The 23,880-nt window shown below is 41.3% G+C and overlaps 1 protein-coding gene across 2 annotated transcripts; it reads left to right on the top strand.

Moving 5' to 3' along the window:
- Nucleotides 1–283: 283 nt before the first annotated feature.
- Nucleotides 284–19,674, top strand: sh3rf2 (SH3 domain containing ring finger 2). Of its 2 annotated transcripts, none has more exons than XM_084943885.1 (11): nt 284–546; nt 889–1,315; nt 3,512–3,793; nt 5,752–5,847; nt 6,868–7,251; nt 17,192–17,313; nt 17,461–17,631; nt 17,864–18,138; nt 18,229–18,488; nt 18,687–18,984; nt 19,092–19,226. In XM_084943885.1, the coding sequence occupies exons 1-11, from the start codon at nt 512–514 to the stop codon at nt 19,115–19,117; spliced, it is 2,376 nt and encodes a 791-aa protein (XP_084800011.1). In that variant the 5' UTR covers nt 284–511; the 3' UTR covers nt 19,118–19,226. The 2 variants fall into 2 exon arrangements, with proteins under 2 accessions (XP_084800011.1, XP_084800002.1); XM_084943876.1 differs by having other exon boundaries at nt 286–546; nt 18,687–18,988; nt 19,092–19,674.
- The last annotated feature ends 4,206 nt before the right edge of the window (nt 19,675–23,880 follow it).

Genomic DNA, 23,880 nt, shown 5'->3' with positions numbered 1-23,880 from the left:
AGCTTCAATGTCTGCCATGTTTAATTTTAATTTTAGTGTTTTTAAGGATTTGTTTGAGACTATGCAAAACATATACAGTTAAAAATAAATAAATATATAAATATATAAATAAATAAATATTTTTTAAATGTAGGAATTGCAAAAAGCATTTGTCTTACAGGAGATTTGATTTTAAACGTCCATTTTAACCCTTTGCATGACATCACCTTGAAATATTCCGTGTCATTACCCTGAAAGGTGCAGCAGAGCTGATCAGCTGTAAAGGGTTAAACTTAGTCAAGACACTGAAACCCGAGACAGTTCCTGATGGATGCGCCCGAAGGCGGCTGGGACATTTTAAGGAGTTTGTTTTGAGTAGAATTCTTCCAGGTGCGTTTTTTTTTTTAATGTCGTCATGATATTTGGCACGGGTTTAAGGTAAAGCTGATGCGCCCTTTGTGCCCCGTGCTCGGCGCACCGCGTCTCGGAGACAGCGGGGAAGAAGTTACGCTTTTCCAAATAGTCGAAGTTTATGGATTGTCCCTCTGATTGGCAGGAAGCAAACGTGTAAGTACCACGTGTGTTTTTTTTTGTTCTTTGAGGGTTTTTCTTGTAAACACATATGGAAGAACTGTGTTATTTCCTGGTTCTGTCCTACCTGTGGAGTCAGGTGAGCCGACATGACACCTGTGTAAAGCACCGCGGGCGAGCAGCTGCGCGTGGGGCGCTCTATTAGGTTGTAGTTCGACCTTATCAAAGCTGTCTGGAGGTATGTGGTGGGACATGGAGTTCTACTGGCTGTCATGTGCGAGGACTTTGGTCACTCGTGTTGTAACTGCTTCACTGTGTTGTGGCAGTAACTTATTTCACTACATCAGCTTTTCATTCCTTTCTGTGTTTCTGTCTCAGAATGGTGGATTACAGTGTTTCCGATGTACCAGAAGCCCTATTCTCAAACAACAGTTTTAAAATGGAGGAGCTGGCTCTAATGGCCTTGCTGGAGTGCCCTCTGTGTCTGGAGAAGCTGGATGCGTCAGCCAAGGTCCTTCCCTGCCAGCACACTTTCTGCCTGCCCTGCCTGCAGAGGCACGAGGCTGACCAGTACCAGCTATTTTGCCCTGAGTGCCGCGCTCCTGTCCCGGCCAGGACCGCAGAGGAGCTGCCGACAAACCTCCTGCTGGTGCGGCTCCTGGAGGGGCTCAACGGTCCCTCGGGCCCCAGCAAGAACACACAGAAATCCCGCTATGCAGTGCCCGTGTCCCGGGAGAGCTTAACAGCCAGGGACGATAAGCAGTACCAGGAAAGTCCAAACAGAGAGAAGCAGGGGAACAATGAGGTGAGTAAGGCCTCAGCCCAGTCATCTACAGCTATATGAGAAACAAAGTGGAACTGTAAAAACTAATATGTGAAACCCAAACTCAAGTGTTGCACATCACTACTGACAAGTATAGTTATTTGTTATTAACACTACACTACACTATACAGGCTGAAGGGTTTTACACAGTAGTAAAAATGCAAGTGTTTGCCCTTTCACTTGTACTACTTAACTTTTGAACTTTGGGGATTTTTAATATGATGGAATATCAATCTTGGATGTAGATAAGATCCTTTATGCAAACTATAGAAAATACTATAATTATCAAGTGATGGGGAAAAAACAGATAGCACTTTATGCCGTTAATCTATAGAAGTGCTGCTGAGTGATACACCCACACACATGCAGGGCAACAGGAGGGAAAAACCAACCAGATGATAATATGTGTGTCAACTACATGGAGAGCTGTGGTTTACTGCTCGGTTATATTTCCAACAGTAGCTAAGCGATATTTTTCGACTAATCTCCATACATCTGAAAGTTTGTGGCTCATGCAAAACAGAGTGCGGTCTGACTCATCGAAATGTTTCTTTTGGTGAAATGTGAGGGGCTCTATCATCACTTCATATTCCTAGAATTCTGGTGTTTATATATTAAAAATAAAGAAATAAAGCGTTTAAAGAAGAAAACCTATTTCTACTTAAAGCAGTGCCCCTGAGGGGACAAATGATGGGCATTCTTAGGAAGGTGGGCCAAGCCGTAGAACAAGTTGGGGAAGAAATGTTCTATATGCCAGAAAGTGAAGTAAAGTGCACATAAATACAGCTAGATCCATAAGCATTTTTGGACAATTATACACTTTTTGCCCCTGCACATCACCACAGTGGATCTGAAATCAAACAATCATCATGTGACTAAAGTTCAGACTTTTAGCTGAAAAGTCAGTGAAATTAATCAGTTAATGCAATGCTTTTGTAAAACCCTTTTAATTAATGCTGAAAGTCTGCTGTTTTCTGTGGTGGTGGTGGTAAAGTTAGAAAATCTGGGTTTTCCCACTTTATGAACCTAATTGGACCTCCAACTTTGGCTCTCTGGCAGTGATGCAGACTTTTGGGTGCCACCAGAAAAAATTGGATGACAGTTTTATTTGTGTGCAAAATGAAAAACAAAAAACAAATTCAGCATGCAGATTTAGAGCTTGCCATAGGCAGAAGAAGATGATGAAGAGGGAATTATACAAAGCCCAGTGAACTGACTACTTCTTATGCATTTTTTTTTTTTAAATTAGTAGTATTATATGCATCTCTGCAAAGACTTTACAGTCCACAAATCTGCGTTCTCACATGTGCGAGCTAAACAAGAAGAGTTCAGTATTCTACTTGAAACCTGATTTGAGTTCAGTCACAGTTCAGAAAGCTGAGCCTGTTTCGTTAAACCGAGATAGTGATCATTTTGGCTTCTTCCGAATGCTGTCATGGATACAGTATGTGTCACTCTGATTAACTGTAACCCGATGCTACGATGATTGGCCGTAAAGTGGATGTAAACACTTTATCTACAGACTTGATACAAAATCCCCAAACCATCAATTCAAATTACACACATGACATTTTCCATGACATTTTCCACTTGACATTTTCCACTTCACATCAGTGAAGCTCAGGGTGTAGCCTGCATTTAGTTACAGAAATCACAAGGAGACTTGTGAAATTGTTACTTTAAGTATGACTTGAAGTCCATATTAATCAGATTTTGTGCCCTCTCAGGCAGCGTAACCGCTTTTGTGCCGTTTTCGATAAAGTCCAAACTGAAGTGTAAACTTGATACAATCTTGAAAGGGGGAAAAAAAGAAAAAAGAAAGGATGTGTCATATTAAAGTCATCTTCATATCTCAGTGGTGCATCAGTGCCGGTTCAGCGCAAAATTGTTTTGTCATCCCGCAATCTAACTCGTATCACAAGATGAAGCACAAATTAAATGCAGAGTGTTTGTGAAGCAGACACACCAACTGTCACTTATTTTCTTAAAATGTGTCAGAGCCGGGGATTTTTACAGATGTTTTTCCATCATGTTAACCACAAAAAAGTAGCTGTTCCCAAAAAAATCATGTTTAAATGAAATTGCAGAGTGTGGGATCTTTAAAACATGACATTATGTAAGAAATCTTAATTATTTAAACATAAAGCAGCTGATATTTGACTTTCTTCCACACTTTAGGCTGCTCGCAGAGCATCAGTGTATAGCCACAGAGGTGATCTGTCAGGAGAGCTGTTCCTCTCGGCTGGTAACGCTATCACACCAAAACACAAAGGGGATGACAACTGGCACGCCAGCGACAGTAGCAGTGTGTCTGTCAGTGCTCAGCACGCCGTCAGCCAGACACCTCAGCTGCAGCCCCTCCAGCAGCTCCAAGCACCAGCTCTGTGCAGAGCACTGTGTGACTTTAAACCAGAAGAAATGAATCTGGAAGACAGCAGATATTTTCTCAGCTTCCTCAAGGTGAGCCACTCAGACTGCTGAGTTAGTGCAGCAGGGCAATATAGTGTTCATGGGGTCATTGTGTGTGCACAGTTTTAAACCTTTTAAATAGCATCGGTTTTACTTCAGTGAACCTCTAGAGTGAAAAAGTATATAGGTTCCTCTGCAAAAAATATGCTATAAGCCTCGTTTTTAGAAATTCAGTTATCCCACATGCACTGAAGTTTACAGACCACCATGGCGGTACAAATGGACCAAACTTCACATATTTATTGTGGCTAAAAAGCACCTGTATTTTATTTCTTTATGATTTCAGTAAGCTCCCCAGTAATGTGAAAAAGACAGTTTTCAAAGGGGTCTGTGCAGTTGGTAATGCTTCCATAGGAATTAAGGGCCAGATTTACTAAACAGGGCAAAGTAGCGTTTGAGCTCAATCCCCAGACAGCGCTGATAGGTGTTTGCTATTTTCTAAACACAGGCACAGTTGATTCATTTCAATATCAACTGGTAAAAATGAGACATGCTTTAAATATCTGCAGAATTAGCAGTAAATTGTGTGTCGCAAATATCAGTAAATGTTTTTGTGCTTGATTTAAATATTCTCCTTCTTACGTTTTGCACTTTATGAGGTCACCTTGTGATCCACATGTTTAACAGCGTCAGTCGCAAATCTGTTACTGCGCTCTCCCTGTAAACACCTTTTTTACACCAAAACCCAGTTTATGGAGCAACGTATTAGTAAATCTGGTCCAGAGAGTGTAAGCAGCAGCCATTTGCTGATAGTCAAATGCTCTTTATTCATTGATAGTCTGATATATTCAGGTGTGTGTTTAACTTTACACCCAAGGGAAACAACTAAAAGAAAAACCCAAGAGCTAAATCTCAGACTCCACAATGCAATTAGGAAAAGACTGAACAAGTTAGGCTTGTTTGGTAGGGTTGCCAGAAGAACCCTACCAAACAGTTGAGGTTTGCAAAGTTGCTTCTGAACAAAGCATAAGACTATGCTTTGTTCAGAAGACCAGTGTGCGGATGTTTGGTCATAATGCACAGGACCATGTTTGGAAACCAAACACAACATATCAACACAAACACCTCATACCAGCTGTCAAGATGATGGTGGAGAGGTAATGTGAGGCCATGTGGCTGACAGCTAAAGCTTGGCTGAAAATGGGACAGTACAGCAGCAAATCTACAACAGAGTAACTGAAGCTGTGCATAAACAAAAAGTGGACCGAAACTCCTCCACAATGATCTGAGACACTGATAAAGTCATACGGTCATAGTTTTAGCTGCTGGTTTGACTACTTGCTTCAGTTTGGATTTCATAGATGCATAAAGGACAGATCTGTCAGTTAGCCATCGGCTAGGATGTTAGAAGCCTTTCAACTGGTGTATTTACTTATCTTCTGTCATGGCAGGGAAACAGCAGTTTTGAATTGATGCTTAACCCCTTGAGCTTAATCCTGCTTTCTTTTATATTAAACCTGAGTTTGTAGCAATCTGTGAATACAAAGAGCGCAGGAAGTCCCCAGCAAAGACTGCTACATAAGGATCACCGTTTTTGTTCTTTTCACTGTTTTCAGAGACTGAAAACTGAGACTTGTGGAAACGGAGGCTCAGACCTCCGTTGCAGCAGTTCTTACTTACTCTGGATTTCTGAGGCAGTTATATAAGGGCCTGGGTACTTTTGTGCCCTCCATTAAAGCGCCCTCGACCGAGCCTCTTTTTTTTTTTTTTTTTTTTTCTTTTTCTTCAATGCAGGTGGTCAAATGGGTTTTTTTTAGAGGCTGGCCACAGAAAAGGACAAGGCCTGCAGACACAAAGGGAGCTTATGTCACATGTTAGTGGAGAAACACAGAGAGTTTCCGAGCTGAGTGCTCAGTCTCTGGGGCAAGCGCACTCTGTTAAATCCATCTTGTGTCCCGTCTTGTGTGTGGTTTTCAGTCTATCTGTTATTTATTTTGTGCTTCATACAGGGAGACATTCTTACTTTCATCAGGCAGGTGGATGAAAACTGGATCGAGGCCAAGCTGGGGGAGAAAGTGGGATTCTGCCCTGAGCAGTTTACAGAGGTGAGTTTCTTTTCTTCCTTGGATGTGAGTTGTGACCTTTTCAGCGCGATCGAGGTCGACACCTGCCGTTAGCCACTTTTCTCCGGTAGTGTAATCAATTGAACTGCAGATGTCGTCGCCGGATGCCATTAATTCCAGGTCACTGCCAGGACGCTAACTTGCTTTTCATTCAAATCTCTGATTTGTCAGTAAATGTCACTCCTGCTCTGTAAAGTGCTGAGGCAGAAAGCTAATCTGCGAAGCCCTGCTGTGTCTGCAGCTGCTCATTAGTTTGTGACTATGTGGCTTACTCAGGGTTGCGGGGCTTGCTTAGCTGGCTGACTGTCATTTGTTTTCCTCTGCACTTTCTGCCTCCAGGAATTAACTTCACCCATGCTGGAGGGGGGGGTTGTTTGTTCATTCAGTCACTGGGGTCAATGCCTCATTCACTTCCTGTTTACTTTCCTAACTTGTCATCTGCTTTGCTGTGATTTCCTCACTAATATACCCCCTCTTCTTATTAGTCCTCTCTTTACCTTGCATGCATACTTTTATCTCCCACTCACCCATGTCTTCTCCTCGAGCCCTGCTTCAGTGATGCTCTTTATCTTTCTCCTTTCCACTTTACTCCTCTCCTTTCTGAGCCAGCCTCTTCCTGTGTCGTGCAGCCAGGCGTAAAGACACAGTAATGCTTTCTCTGCTTGGGTGGCATAACAGCACATCACTGTGGAGAGTGAAAGCATTAACCCTGCCAATGCCTGTCTGTCTGTGCAGCTCATTTCTCAGCAGTATCCAACCCTGCCCGGCTTATTGGCTGGTACTTATCACGCTCTCTGCTGCCTGCCTGTCCAACAAGTTGTAGGGGTGAGTCTAGCGGTGATAAGTGGGTGTATTTAGACAGATTTTTAGCTGGTCAGCAGGAGCAGAGGTTGGCAGGCGCAGGTTAGAGCAAGTTTGAGAGGAATTGTTTTTCTTGACTGAGGATTTTCCTGTGTTACGTTTCTTACTGTGGTTCGTTTTTATGCATTCATCCTATTCCAGCCAAACTCTGTGGCTGCCAAACTGCTGAAGGGAAAGAGTCGGAGGGGGGGGGATCTAGCAGAATTTTACCATCAGACTTCGAGCGGGGGCAAAGACAAGGCCACTGACGCATCCAGTAGGACTGCCCATTACAGAGTCCCTCAAGCCCCGGCTAAGACGCCCGTCATCAGCACGTTGCCCCTCTCCAACCAACGGAAACAGCCCGTAGCCGGAGGAAGCAACTTTTATCAGACAGGAGACAACAACAACACCTTCAACAGCTACAACCGTCAGGGTCAGACGCAGCGCCTCTCTGTGCCCACTACCACCCAGGGTCACTCTCATTCTTCCAGAGTGAACTCTCAGCGAAGACGCCGCTCTGATTCACACAGACACCTGTTACAAGTGAGTCACATAACTCTCTTATTATTTATTTGTTCTTTTCTCCACCTCTGCTCTAATCTTTTAATTAAAGCTGGGTTTGGCTTTGCTCGCAGTGATTTGCTATAACAGAAAACATGTTGTTGGCAAAAAGGTGAAATGGTTTCATGTGCGATAATAAGAGGTGTTTATTTGAGTCACTGATCAAGTTGGCCTCTGGTTAAGGGAGGGAACCGTGACACTGTAAGCCGCAGGAATGAGTGAGAAAGAGAGATCGCCCTTGTGATTAAGTGGTTCTCATTAAGACGAGACACATGTGGGAAAGGGAAACAAAAGAAGTGAGGAGTGGAGGTGAGTGGACCGTAACTTTTGAGAGGTCTTTAATCATGAGTCCTGGGACAAAAGCCAGGATTTCCCGTCTGAGATGAATTATAGTTCCACAGGGTGGGTTTTCTTTTTTTTCTCTCTTCATCTCAGGGACATGTGGTTTGTGATGTTGTGCGAGTTTGAATCCTCACAGGGAGAACTGTCAGGCAGGAGAGAAAAGAGGAAATCTCTTCTGATTTGATGGGATTGTTAAAATGACTCATTAAGTTATTTTTTTAACTCTGAGGGAGCACAGAAGAAAGCAGGTCAATTTTACTGTCTAAATTAATTATTACCTCTAGAAGACTAGAAGTCATTAACAGTCTTGAAACTGAAGATTTTTGCTGTTTCATTGTTTAGTGAGGCTGGAGTTTGGGAATGTTAGTGTTTCAGGTTATCGGGTTCATAGCTTCTCCGGCTCTAACATGATATCTGCTGCATACTTTATGAAGAATGTGTAGCAATATCAGGGCAAGGCATGATTGGTAAACATGTCCCTGCACATAGCTTTAACCAAGACAAGAAGAGTTCATTTCTGAGAAAGCTTGTGATAAAACTTACTCGGGAAATGACCCAAAAGCTCCTATAAATCATTAGCACGTTGGAGTAAATAACTGGACATAGTGCTGTTATTTCACATTAGAAAACAGCGGTGACGTGGCACCAAGTCACGGGGCCTAAGAGTACAGTGCTGGCATGAAAGCCTCTGGAAGGCTTAATAATGTAACGCGCTGCCAAATTCCCTGCCCTTCAAAATAGCGATTTCCTTTGATTCCTTTCAAACGTCTCGGCTCTGCCCTGCAATTACACATGTCAGAGCGCAGAAATGCTCAACCTCATGCAGGTTGGAGAGAAACAGGAGAGGAAGGGAGGCGGAGGGGAACGATAAGAAATGAGGAAACGGGGCAGTAAGGCAGGAAGAGGAAAAGCTGAGCGTCCGAGAAAATGGTATGGAGCGAGGGAGAGAAACGCGACACATTTTCAGGCTGCGAAAACAAAAAACGCATGAAGTGGGAAGAAGGAGGAGGAAAAAATGAGAAATAGATGTGGAGAGTGGGAGGCTCAGAGAGTCCCTCAGTGTGTCTGCTTATCGCTCTCATGCTGATGATGATGATGAGTCACTAGTGAAGTTGCTTGCATAACAGACCCCTCTCCCTCTCTGCCCTTCCTTCAAACTCCTTCCTCTTCACTAAGCAGGTAACGCTCCCTTTCACATCAGCGAGCCTGTAATGGCAGACGAGCCACACACTCCCCCCTTTTTAAGGGAGCGGAGGGCCCGTGTCCCTAAAGCTGAGGCTGAGCTCTCCAGTGACCAGACGGCATGTTTGTGCTATTCTTGGTGCCGCTTCCCATCGGCTCTTACCTCTGGCTCTCGCCTGTTTCTTTTTTTTATTTTGCAGTTTCCCTCCCACTGTGGATGAAATAATGAATATTAGTGTGAATATCTGCACAGTTATGTAAGAGCAAACTTTAGGATTCATTTAAAAAAAAAAGTTCACTCCCCTATCATACTTCACCAGAATATCTGACATCATTGTCATTGTTATCAGCGGTTATGCAGTCACCCTGCAAAGTGACTGCATAAAAGAGCAGAAATAATTAGGCTGAGTTATTTATACGGCAATTTTCAAGTGCAGAGTCACAAAGTGCTTCCGAAAACAGAAAACATAGATTTAAAAGTGAAAACAAGATAAGTGGCAGACGGTTCTCTTCAAACCGCAAGCTTAATCGGAGATGGAAGACAGAAGATAGACGGATAAAAGTTTAGGTAAACGCAGATCAGAAGAGCTTTGAGGCTTTGTGTTTGTGTACGACTGCAGTCGATCTGTAATCTAGTTCAGTGTTTGACTGTGCAGAGGTACAAAACAGGAAACCCAAATTAAATTCAGATTTTGATTAGTCACACATGATGGATTGTAGGTGACCTGGTCAAAAGCTTAGTGGCATTTTAGGCAAAGTAGATTGTTAAGCTAATGCAGCAAGGAGGGTATTACCTTAGTTTAGATGAAGTTACATGAAAGTATGAATTAATTATTTTAAATCTTAATTTTGACATAAATGTGTTTTAGCTTCTTACATTTATAGCTTTGCTTCTACTGTTATTATTCATTCAAGGAAATGAAGGGGATCTGAATATACAGGGTGGGCCATTTATATGGATACACCGTAATAACATGGGAATGGTTGGTGATATTAAAGTCCTGTTTGTGGCACATTAGTATATGTGAGGGGGCAAACTCCTCAAGATTGATGGTGACCATGGTGGCCATTTAGAAGTCGGCCATCTTGGATACAACTTTTGTTTTTTCAATAGGAAGAGGGCCATGTGACACATCAAACTTATTGGTAATGTCACAAGAAAAACAATGGTGTGCTTGGTTTCAACGTAACTTTATTCTTTCATGAGTTATTTACAAGTTTCTCACCACTTATAAAATGTGTTCAATGTGCTGCCCATTGTGTTGGATTGTCAAAGCAACCCTCTTCTCCCACTCTTCACACACTGATAGCAACACCGCAGGAGAAATGCCAGCACAGGCATCCAGTATCCGTAGTGTCAGGTGCTGCACATCTCGTATCTTCACACCATAGACAATTGCCTTCAGATGACCCCAAAGATAAAAGTCTTAGGGGGTCAGATCGGGAGACCTTGGGGGCCATTCAACTGGCCCACGACGACCAATCCACTTTCCAGGAAACTGTTCATCTAGGAATGCTCGGACCTGGCACCCATAATGTGGTGGTGCACCATCTTGCTGGAAAAACTCAGGGAACGTGTTAGCTTCAGTGCATAAAGAGGGAAACGCATCATCATGTATCAATTTCAAATATCCAGTGGCCTTGAGCTTTCCATTGATGAAGAATGGACCCAGTATCGTTGTACCCCATATACCACACCAAACCATCACTTTTGTTGTTCCAACAGTCTTGGAGGGATCCATCCAATGTGGGTTAGTGTCAGACCAATAGCGGTGGTTTTGTTTGTTAACTTCACCATTCACATAAAAGTTTGCCTTGTCACTGAACAAAATCTTCTGCGTGAACTGAGGGTCCTGTTCCAATTTTTGATTTGCCCATTCTGCAAATTCTGTGCGCCGATCTGGGTCATCCTCGTTGAGATGCTGCAGTAGCTGGAGTTTGTAAGGGTGCCATTTGTGAGTAGCTAATAGCCGCCGAAGGGATGTTCGACTAATGCCACTCTCCAGTGACATGCGGCGAGTGCTACGCTGTGGGCTCTTGCTGAATGAAGCTAGGACAGCCACTGATGTTTCTTCATTAGTGACAGTTTTCTTGCGTCCACATTTTGGCAAATCCAACACTGAACCAGTTTCACGAAACTTAGCAAGCAGTTTGCTAACTGTAGCATGGGAGATGGGTGGTCTGTCGTAGAGTGTCTTGCATTGAAATCTGCTGCAATGACCCGGTTACTGCGTTCACCAGATATCAACACAATCGTGATCCGCTCCTCACGTGTTAACCTCTTCGACATGTCAATGGCTGAGCACAAAGAGAAACTTGTAAATAACTCATGAAAGAATAAAGTTACGTTGAAACCAAGCACACCATTGTTTGTCTTGTGACATTACCAATAAGTTTGATGTGTCACATGGCCCTCTTCCTATTGAAAAAACAAAAGTTGTATCCAAGATGGCCGACTTCTAAATGGCGACCATGGTCACCACCCATCTTGAGGAGTTTGCCCCCTCACATATACTAATGTGCCACAAACAGGACTTTAATATCACCAACCATTCCCATGTTATTGTGTTGTACACATGCGCAGAAACAATGGGTAGGATGGCTTGTGAGGTAGGATGGATTCCCAGAACACCGTGTCAGACCCCTTTGAATGCCCTTGCAAATGGAAATTACTGGTGTGGACACTGCGTCCAGTGTCACAACACTAGTAAAACTACATACGTTTTTCAGTCGCATACCGGAAAAAATTTTCCGATAAGAAGTGTGACTACATGTGCATCTACTCAAATTATATATAAATGATACATTGCCCTTGTGATGTTGCACATATCAGCAAAACCACACGGAGAATAAGTTAACAATAAAAGTGCGATTCACCGATGTGACAAAATTATTCAGTAGAAGCACATTTTTTAATGATATGAAACATGATCTCTGCATCTTTATGATTTTGTGACACTGAGCATGTTCCAGTACCTCCAAGCGGTGGAAACCATGACTTGTTAGTGAAGAGAAGAGAGGCATTCACCTCGCAGATATTGTCACCTAAAGGACTGAATGATGAACTTGCACTCAATGTTATGTAGTAGCTTCTCCATTATATTATTTTTGGGGGTGTATGTGGTTTGAATTGTGATGTTTGCATTTCCTAAAAACACTGTGCATCACTCAGTTGACTAAAGAATACATGGAGGAGTCCCTAATTGGCTGAATCTCTCTGAATGTGTATATATGTGCAAATGTTTGCATGAACACTTTTTCTCTGTACCTGACGAAGGTTGCACAGACTGACACGTTGCAGTTGAATAAAAAATAATGGTAAGCGGGACAGTGCATGGAAGTTATACTATTTTTCTCCGCAAAGTTTTTTTTTTTTTCCCCTCTTTTCACCCGTCATTGATTTCCTAAATTTGTTACTCTATTATTCAGAAATCTTTGACTAAAACAAATTGTACATTTGTAAGAGGCATTCCCCCCCCCCCCTTTTTTTTTTTTTTTTTTTTTTTTTTAGCTTAAAAAAACCAAAGCATTAATTGGTTACTAAAAAGGGAGATTAGTCAATAATATAAATCATCCCCACCCTCTGACTGGCTGTTTGAAATTCAGCTTACTCGTCCCTCTGCACAGCTAATTTACGTTGTCTGATTGGAGTTTTCATTAAACACATCCAGGGTGGAGACATAAGCTTAAAAACTGAACTAGAATAAAATCCCGAACCTGTAAAGTGATTGAAAGCTAGTGAGTACACTGGGGTGGGGGACAAAAGCTGCGTTCAAGGTTATTCTTCTTTCACCCAATGGAAAAACTTTTCCATAACCATAAACATGTAAGAGAACATATCCATGATAATGAGTTGACAGGGTTTATACTTCCGAACATGTCATACATATAAACTTGATAAACAAACACTCGAAATAAAATCCTAAGACCAATAAATCAATCAAATCTATCAATCAAATGAGGCTTGAAATCAGTCTGCACAGATCAACAACAGTTCTATGTCTCTTTAAATTAATTATAAATTGCAGTTGTTTTGAATCTTTTTTTTGGCCTCATTAATAATTTTTAGCAGGAAAAAAATAGAGTTGAATAGTGCAATTTTAACAAATAAAATGTTAATATTGAAAATGACGCAGAAGACGTAACAACGTCACACATCTGAGCTGGTTGGATGAGGGAAAAGCCTCGTGCCTTCTATCGTGCCCTTGGCGTGGGGTTGCAGTGAGTGGAGAGCAACCTCAGAAAAGTGCAGCTGCAAGTGATCCCGCGAGGTAATTCCTGATGATGTCGGCGTGATGCCACGGTGACTCGAGATCAAGCTGGATAGAAGTCAAACGTGTCATGTGCTGTTTGGTGGTTTTTTGATTCTGTGCAGGCCTAGCACCTTAAGTTAAGCATCATGTAATATCCGCTAACCAGCTTCAGCTTGACTAGAAGTCTTAATTATCCATAATAACTGAAAACACCTGCCTTGTCAGAGCTTTTGTGAATGTTTTCACCTCATATCATAATTTTTAAACACACATTATGACGTGGTGTTGGTAGTGTTTGCTTTTGTGACGGTAAAATGATCATTTCAGAAGATACAGGTTGTAGTTATAACAAAAAGCCTTTTTTAATATAATAAAATATATTGTTTTTAAGGGCTCCAGAAGTCATTTCCTCATTATTCTTACAAAGCGACCTGGAGTTCAGGTATTTCCATAGTAACAACACTATTTGAAGGCAGAGTAGTTCTTTTCCACAACATGGCAATAAAATGTGCTTTTGTTAAAACAAGGCTGATGACTTTACTGACGTTATTTCACAAAGTCACACAGTAGCTCACACTTACTTTGGACGGTCATGAGATTAAAGCTCGTTATCAAAATCCCCGTCGAAAATATGAACGTGATTTCTACGTCTGCAACCTCACTGCTGAACTATTTACATTTATTCATTATAATATTTCTCAAGAGCTCATTAATTTATTTAGTTTTGCACTTTTTGGGCATCCATACAAACTGTCTCACTTCATGTGAAGTCAAAGGATGTTGGCAAAAAGCTGCAGATTAATATCCTGTTAAATGAATACGCTTGTTTGTGCTAGCAGGATTCAGACTGTAGGAGCAAGCCAACCTTTCACTCTAAATAAGACTTTATTTTCTGCCTGACTAATATCAGAGTTAGTTTCTCTGTGTAAGTATCCTTCAATATCCTTTAGCCGCTGCAGCTGCTGGGTCAGTGCACCTGGCCATAGCGTGACTGCAGTATAAATAAAGCTGGCTCTTTGTGGCTAAAATAAAAACCTAAGAATAGAAATAGGACACAAAGTCATGAAAGAGATGAATAATTTAAGACATTAAGTTATTCTTTGTTGTCAGTGCTTTGCATCTTTTTTTTTTTTTTTGTCCAAATTTAATGTATACTGCTTCTTCATTCATTTAAAAATATGGTTGTTTTCTTTATGACAGAGATGCTCATTCGTGGCCTCCACATATGATGGAAGTCTGTCGTGTCCTCAGGAATCGGTGCACGTAACCTTACTTTCACACTTTTTACTTCTGCCTCACAGTGCTGCCTTTAAAAAAGCGAGACTGCGGTTACAGTGCTGGATGCGTCTGTCAGATGCATCTGTCTTTGTGCTGTTGAGTTACAGTGCAAGTGCAGCGCAGAGTGTGAGAGCGCTGCAACATCCAGCCGCATACTGTAATAGCAGGAACTCTGAGCCCAAAGGCTATCGTTCAAGTTTCGAGCAGCAGTTTAGTGGTGATGCTTTAAATACAAGCAGGAATCAGCAGAGAAGATGGGCGCAGCAATGTTATTTCTGCATCTTTGTTTTAAGAAAGAAAGATTAACGTGTTTGATTAAAGGGGGAAAAAAGCAGCACACAGGCCAGGCTTTATAAAGGTTAACCTAACACACCTTTTTAGAGTCTTGTTTGACTCACATCCTGCTGATTTCATCACTGTAAAATATTCTTTGCTCTAAGCTTTAAGTAGACAAGCTTTGATCTGCAAAGATACACTGCAAAAGAAGTCTGTTTACATTTTTCAACATATGACTAAGAATTTCAGAGGAAAATCCAATGAATCATTTCTTATGTGCAAACGTGTGACAGATTAAAAGAGAAACTTAAAGAAATGAGGAGAAATGTAGAGACTGAATGCGCTGCATTCTTGGAATGAACCGATTGTGAAATTCTGGCAACATACCAAAGTCATGAATGATTTAGCTTTTAATCACACTCTTTGAACACCTGGCACAAACTGATTTGACGCAAGAGATAAACATCCACCACTGATACGCCAAATGTCAACTTATTTGCCAATGTCTGGGCAAATGAGTTGACATTTAGTTAACACAGCCGGCATATTGGTGTATTAGATACAAACCAGCAATTGTCAGCTTGCAGAAAGAGAGTAGCAGCTTGGCTGCCAGTCGGACAAAGCTCAACACGTCCTCGGCTCCTGTTGTGCACTCAACTTTTGTGATGCAGATCTACTTTTTTTTCCCACTTAGTGAAAGGTGCCTGAGTAAAAGGTTCTCAGCTGATAGCCACCCTCCCTTCCTTCTTCCATGCACGCTCTTATATCTTCAGCTTTTTACATCGGTCCCCTGCTGCAGAGCCTTGTGTGTGGTGAGCTATGGCAGCAGGTCTTTGTTAATGCACCTTCACACCCTCTCATCCATATTACGTAGTGCCCAAAAATGAGGCGTTGGAGGCGTAAAAGTTACATAATACTGCTTTATATTATCAGAAGGCTCACGTGCCATTATGCCTGTCTTAAAGGCATAACAAGCAAAGTGCGTAGGCCGCTGTTTAACAACGCAACAACATTTAAACCTCTCCTCCCTGGCTCAACGGGGGAGCGAGCGAAAGAGGGAGCGGTGTTGAGCAGAACAAAGCAGAGATTTAGAAAAATCAAACGTTATTTCCTTATTGCATCGTAGCTGTAACGTTCTAAAGCATGAGAAATAAATGGGCCCACACCTCTGCACAGCCCTGCGGAAAGGCACTACCTTGGAAAATTTTGTGTGAATGCAGCCAACGTGTGTGTGTGGCCAGTCAAACAAACACGCTGATGTGCACCTCTTGAGTCCATTATTTTATACGTCCATGACGCAGATTAGCAGAGCAGAGAGCTGGAGACAGAAATGTAACCTGGCTGCTATATCCTTATAAACTCTGGCTGTTATTAGTCAGGATTACACGCTGACCACAACAAAATCAGAAGAAATTAAAACAATACATTCAGAGATCAGGGTCTGTGCAGATAAAAACTCTTTATTCTTTTAAAAGTGTTTGTCTTTGCTTTGATCATGTTACATGTTTGCCATTGTTCATAAAAAAAATCAGCATCCTGAAGTTTTTGTACTGTTAATAAACATTCTAAAATAGAAAATCGAGTAAATTATCCTTCTTCTGATCAGTTTACCACATTGTCGACATTAAACTGTTCTGTGAATTAAAATTGCATTTGGTATAGACAGCCATCCCAGCAAGCGGCCCTCTTTGGGGCCTATGTGAGGGGGGTGCTGTGGGCCAACCCACACATCCACAGTATCAGTGTGAAATTTCGCAAAGAGAGGCCCACAGTGGGGCCCATTGTGGGCCTGATCGTACCCACAGTATGCCCACACAGTGTGGGCTGTCCTACTGGGCCCCAGATGTGCTCTGTGGTACATTATTACCAGAATGTTGCTACTTTTAGTGACTTCTTTATCAATAGGGGTCATTGCATAGACGATTTAGCAGTTTTTTACACCAGATTCCCTTACTAGCTTTCCAAGCCCAAATCAGGGACCTTTTGCTTTTTAGTCATAACACATAACCCACTTTATTATGGAGCCACTTGCTGGGATAAAAGACCAAAAAAATCTAATTCTACCAAAAATTTAGTCTGTCTTAGAAAATGGAATAGGTCCTGATTTCTTTTGCAGTATTTTAATAGGATCGGTTTAACTTCCAATTTGAATCGGTGGTTTTTCCCAGGCTCATATTTCTGACCGCATAATAGAATATGTTCTGTCGTTTAAGTATCTCCATAACGGTCACATTTCCCTGTATGATATTTCCTTATTAATGTGCCAACAAACATGCCTATGCGGGCTCACATTGGGTAGGTGTGGGTGAACTGTGGGGCTGTGTTGGCAGGGCAAGCCCACACTTATCCCAAGCAGGCCCCAGTTGGGAGTGCCTAAACGGTGCCGACAGCACTTCTAGCCCTATGGGGTCATTATATAGGATTTCTAGGTTGCCCATAGAAATCCAGCCCCACTGTTCACCCACACTTGCCCACTGTTGGCCCACACTGTTAAATTTGCTGGGATTGTGATTACGGGATGAATAATAAACGATGTACCATGAGGTGTCCTTTGCTTCCTATATGATAATTTTGAATTTATCCCATATTAGAGCGAGAAGAAAATGACCAGCGAGACTCCGCCCACCATCTCTATGGCTCTGATGAACCCCCAGATGCCCTCTGCCTCTGCAGACGGCAAAAACTCCTCCACACAACAGCTCTCCATCAGTGTGTGAGTCACTGTTTTGAAATGTCATGGTGTGTTAATGGTATTATAATGTAGAATCACATTTATGAGGTGTGAATAGAATAAGAAACAGTTATATATGGCCAAAAAAGGGCTGAATAATCTGGATGTATATTGTTTTTGACTTCTCAGGTGTGCCGTCCTCTACTCCTACAAACCACGCCGACCGGAGGAGCTGGAGCTGAGGAAAGGGGAGATGGTGGGCGTGTACGGAACATTCAAAGAAGGCTGGCTGCGTGGGTTATCGCTGAGAACAGGCAAAGTGGGCATTCTTCCCGGCAACTACGTCACTCCTGTGCTCAGGTGAGAGGTTGCGATCGCTGACCGGAGGAAATGGGAGCTAAATGCTATTTGGGTTCAGATAGTAACATAGTGTGGGCATGAAGATGAGCTATTTTGTACACTTATTTATGAATCAGAAATATAAAGCTGCATGTCATAGCCTGCTGCTGTTTTCTTTGTCATATATAGCAACAATGTGAAAGTAGACATTCATCACTATCACTATACTAATATTTTTGTTCCCAAAATACAGAACCTCGGCCAGACTGCTGGAGACCAAAGCACCTAATGTGCCCTCGCAGTACAGCACTTTATCTGCAAAGAAACACACAGCTGCCAAGAACCCTACTGTGTTCCTTGCTCTTGATAAGGTGAATGGTGATGGAGCGATATACTCACCAGGACAGATCCCATCTGTGCCAAATGGAGCACACCATGCAGTGTCGCCCACTGGGATTGGAAAATCTTCCTTCTACGGGGATTCACAGGGTTGGGAGACTGTAAGGCGCATTTTTCACCCACACAGAGGCGAGTGTCAAACAACCACACTCTCTTGGCTTGATTGAATTATGCACTTTGTCAGGTATGTAACGATCTTTTATTATTTATTTTTTTCAGGCTCAAATCGCGCGTCCCACATGGGCAGTTCCCACATTCCCTCCAACTCGCAGCACTTTGCACAACATCAGGCATCTGGCTACTCGCCTGCTCTGCAGAGGAAGAAGGGCAGCAGCTTTGTATCCAATGCTAACGTACCGCTGGGTTGGATGACTGATCCAGCAGCGCCCTCTTCTGCTGTATTCATGAAGGACAGGGACAGCACTACCCCTCAGTCAATTCTAGTAAAGCCTGACATGCACAAGAGCAGTACAGAGAAGGTAATGCCATTCTTATGAAATCAGTGTCATTAAAGTTGCGCATATATATATATATATATATATATATATATATATATATATATATATATATATATATATATATATATATATATATATATATATATATATATATATATATATATATAACTTAAATCACGCTACTATTCGTGTGATTTACAGTTTGTTTTATTTCCATAGCCAGCAAAGTCTGTGCGGTTTGTCACAAATGAAGGCTCCCCTCCCCCAAGACATCGGACCGCCTCTTGGTCATCAGGAAATCAGGTTCTCTCCAACAGCCGACCCGGGCCCCTTCCTTTAGAAGTGTGGGCCCCATCGCTCACACTGGGAAGGGACGGACCTGGGATTATCCTCAAAGATGGAAAAGGTCCTATTCTCCGGAAGGGGCTTAAAACGGCCATGACAGATTTTTATACTAACCAGAAGCCGACAACCTCACAGCCGACGTTGTCAGCTGTGTCAGCACAGTTCAGCCCAAGTAGGTATGTTGGATTTATGGGTTTGGAGCAGTGATTGATCATACAGACTTGAAAGTCATTACTGATTTTTTTTTTTTTTTTTTTTTTTTTTTTTTTTCCCCCACAGACACAGAGTTACCGCGACACATTTAGCCCAAACAGACTCAGAGCTCAGTCTGCTTCAAGGAGAGCTTGTCCTCGTCCACAGACCGCGACCTGATGGGCGGGTTCTCGTTACTCAGGAGAGCAGCGGGCAGACAGGATTTTTCCAGAGCAGTATTCTTCAATCCCTCGAACGCCTCAGCTGACCGTGAATTCCTTCTGTAGTTATGTATATTTCTAAACACCATGTTTTAAAACTGCCAAGTGACTTGATAGACCTGGTGACGCGTCTAGAGCTGCAAAGGTTAATGCTGCCAAACGACAATTGGAAGGTGTTTATTTTTGTTCTGGGTTAGAGTATGGGTAAATTCTCTGGAAATATTTGTTGCGTCCTTTAATGTCCATGCATGTTTGTTTACACATGTACTATTACAAGATTTTGCACACAAAAAAAAACACTTAACGACTGTTCCTCGTTTTATACCCATGTTACACGCATTGTGAGTGCCTTTGTCAAAACCCATGAAGAAAGTATTAACTATATCTGTACATAATTAGAGAAATTATGAGGTGAAATACCTTTCTGGTAATAAAGTATACTTCCTTGACATCAGTAGTTTCATGTCATCTTTCAGACATAGAACTGAAATCAACAATACAAAACAACAGTAGCGTATTGTAGCATGTTACTTTGGTAGTGACCTGTTCTATATGTAAACCTTGCTTTGCAGCCTGGATTTTAACTGCAACTTTCTTGTGGCACATTAGTTCAGTTCAGTTCAACTATATTCATGTACTACTAATTCACAACAGTCATCTGTTCATAAGGTAAAAACCTTTCAATATTAAAGAGAGAAACCCACTGGTGCTCTGTAAGCAAGAACTTTCCAAGACTGAGGAGATTTTAAAAACACCCTTTAAGCCCAGAGGAATCTCTGCAGAACACAGGTGTAGAACAGGGATTCATGTTACATTGTGGGCCACATACAGCCCACTTTAATTTTAAGTGAGCCAGACCAGTTAAATTCTCCTTTCTGTCATTGTGCAGAGGTTTAACTGTACATTTAATCCTGGAGCTGTATCGATACAAGAAAATTTTAAGTAAGCTTCTGTTAATTAACAAAAAAGGTACCTTTTTAAAAAAACAAAACTGAATCCATTGTCAAAAAAAACAACAAAAACTGAAATTTGTATAGTATAGAGTGAAAAAACAGGAACTTCATTTAACTGTTTAACTTTTTGTGTATGAATGGAAGAGGTCTCTAATAGTAGTAAAAGCTGTAAAACCTGTGGAAAAAAAAAATGTATGCCTTTCTTGGCATTTTCCAAAGCAGTCCAGTGGACTGTGCTTATTCTGTCCCCCGGGCCTTACATTTGACACCTGTGCTCTAGCACAGCGGTCCCCAACCCCCGGGCCTCGGACCGGTACCGGTCCGTGAGTCGTTTGGTACCGGGCCGCGAGAGTTGAGGCTAAGGTGTGAAATGTATGGTTTTGAGGGTTTTTATCGGTTTTCAGCGTTATTTTGTTATCGTTTTTATCGTTAACTCTGTTTTCCTGGGTCTTGTCACGTGTGTTATGAATAAATCTTCTTTTTTTTCGGTACCGGTACTAGTTTTATTTTGTTGTATTTATCCGCGACACCTTAAAGGCCGGTCCCGTGAAAATATTGTCGAGCATAAACCGGTCCGTGGCGCAATAAAGGTTGGGGACCGCTGCTCTAGCAGGTCCTGTTAGGCAGAGGGGAAAGAGCAGAGACAAGCCCCTCTCTTAATTTTTCAGATTCTTCTCCTTGCTTCTGAGATTTTAAGGCAACAAGCATTTAACAAAGTGAGTCATCCTCTCCCCATTCAAAGTTCTGCACAGCAACACTATAAACTGTTTTAGAGACTGATAAAATAAAATAAAAATTCTGGTCTCAGATGTGACACTGGTCATGATGCTTATACGTAAACTCAAAACTAAAGTCACCAGCCTGTTGCAGGGCTAACACAGAAAACAACCTCAACAACCACTGCAATCTGAGTTTGAGCAACAAAAATGAGAACACAGATACATATTAGGCCCCGGAAGGTAGATGTTAGGGCCTCATGTTCCCTAGCAACCACTTATTTATGGGGTAAAATGACCTATTTGTAGGAGCTGTGCACCTAAGCCCTTATAAAAGAATCATATCATGCTAAACTTTCATCATGCCTGATTGAAGCTGACATCCATCCTCTGACATCATCACACTCCCTAGCAACTGTAGCAACCCAACATATGAGTAAAATCATTGACTAACCAATAGAGCAGCATGCATATGTACTCATATAGTAAGTGCACACAATTTTCCATTTTATAGTTGAAGGAAATGCCCATTTTGATTCATGATATAATGGAAATCTACCAGTTAACCTAACCCCACGAGCTGTATGTCTGTAGATTGTGGGAGGAAGTTGGACTAACCAGAGAAGACTCATGCAGACACTAGGAGAACATGCAAACTCCAGATAGGGCCCAGCCAGATGGTGGATTCTAACCTCTTGCTGTGAGGCAAGCTTTAAAAGGCATTTTAAAAAAGCTATTTGCAGCTGTTTCATAAATTTTCTATGTATTTACTGTTTTAAAAATATGGCAACAGCACAGGCTAACTTTTGCACAAACCATCTGCTCCTGCAGCAGGTCCTCATGATCGTTGTTGCTGTGCAGGTTTCTTTTATGACTGAATTTTATGGGCAAGGGAGGTGGATCTTTGTTCTTGGTTTAAGTCAAGTAAAATGCATGCTCTTCATATTCACTGCCTGGATAACCGTTAGAAAGCAGCAGAAAGATTCTTGTTCTCTACTTTTTTTCTATCGCCGAGCTACAGCACAGAAGATGTCTTGCAGAACATATACCCATGTACCGAGTGCAAGTTATCACTGAATTTTCATTTTTGATCAATAGACAGTGAAAGACAAATAAAGAGGTCAGGCGGAAAAGATGAGGTGGTGCTTAACAGATTGTTTTATTTATTTATTTTTCAAAATGTATCTGACTCTGAAAAATAAAAAGCAAATACTGACTCAATGAGCGAATATTTCAACTGTCTACTATTTTAATACAGCTAAAAATATGATATCTGTGCAAAAAACATACATGTACAGTTCAGGAGCAGTGTTTTGGACAGTGTTTTCTAGTATCAATGTCCAGGAAATTGCCATGTATAGCCCTGATAAGCTTTTAACAGTTGGTTAAAAATAAACATGTACCTCGCAGAAACACTGATTCTAGAAGACATGCACAGACAACTAGCAGTCTGTGGCGACAAACAGTAATAACGAAACTGCATTTCTCTAAACAGAAATGTGCTAGAGGTCAGATAAAATAGATTATATATGGATTATACACACCACACTGACTTCACAGCAGAAGGCTGGTGGTGAGCTGCAGCATCAAAAGTGCACTTTTTGTGTTCCTTCTGAGTTTAATTTTCTTCAAAGTTTAAAGTCTGATCATTTTTGAGCAAAAAAAGAAAAAAAAACCCACTGCAGGATTTAAACCATGGTGGAGGCAAAATGCATGTCAGTTCTTGCAACAACAGCTAGAGCAACCACAAAGGAGATGAAAATAGAGATAGAAAAACAAGAACTTCTGAACTTTATTCAAAGAAAAATAATGTGAGGGACTTCACTTAATGACACAAGGCTAATGAAGTAACCATATGACTGTCAAATGATGTCAGCAAACAGAAAAAGTGTATTTACTTTTTAGTCATAGTAGTTTTTATAGACTGCTGATTAATTTTGACTCAGAACACACAGTTGTGTAAAATGCTCCAACAATATCTACTTTTTATTTATTTACTTATCTACTTATTTACTTACCATCCATCCATCTTCTTCCGCTTTATCCTTTTCAAATTGTATAGAATCACAATGTATTTCTTCGTGTTGGTGTAGCAGTTGTTTAGTCATTTTTACCACACAAAGCATTGCACTAGTGTCAATATGACACAAATGCTGAGGATATGATGTAATCAGAAATTTCTGCTCTGGGATTTACATCAGTCTCAGTGAATTTCATATAGGGTAGACTAAAATAAACTGAATGTAAGAATTATCCACTGATGACACACGATAGAGTGTGCATGATAGCAATTTTGTTTTAGGGCTAAAGGAAAGTTCCACTGTTGACATAGGATAGACTGTCAATTAAGGTAATTTTCCATTTTAGGACTGAGCAAAGTGTCAGTTTATGATAGTTAGATCATAGTTTAGATGATACTACACAAAATCTATATTTGTTTGTCTGTAAAAATACCTACACAATCAGTAATCCATCCATTTTTTCTTCTTATCTAGTTCAGGCTCTTGGGGAAACTGAAGTGTATCCCAGCTGTCAAAAGGTGGGGTACACCCTAGAAAGTTCACCAGTGTGTTGCAGAGTTCACATAGAGAGACAACCTCCACAATCTGATTTTGCGCAACAAAGATGGGAACACAGATATTAAGACCGGAAGTTGTTGTTTTTTTTAAATCTATATCAGAGATTAGGTTCTCATGTTCCCTAGCTGTGCACCTAACACCTTATACAAGCATCGTTAGCAATTTTCACCCAGAAACTTTCATTATGCCTGATTGAAGCTGACATCTATGATAATGCTGCTCATCCTCTGACATCATCACATTTCCTAGCAAATGTAGTAACCCCAATATATGAGTAAAATCTCTGACTAAACAATAACATGGACATGTATGCATACACTAAATGAATTGAATTTTATATTTTATAATTGAAGGAAATGTCAAATTTGACCCAGGATGTAGTGGAAATCTACAGCACAAATTATATA

The sequence above is a fragment of the Perissodus microlepis genome, chromosome 2 (assembly GCF_051167445.1).
Source record: "Perissodus microlepis isolate ML-2025 ecotype Zambia chromosome 2, ASM5116744v1, whole genome shotgun sequence".
In the NCBI taxonomy this organism is placed as follows: domain Eukaryota; kingdom Metazoa; phylum Chordata; class Actinopteri; order Cichliformes; family Cichlidae; genus Perissodus; species Perissodus microlepis.
The sequence above is the reverse complement of the archived record's forward strand: the minus strand, read 5'-3'. Positions and strand labels throughout refer to the sequence as shown.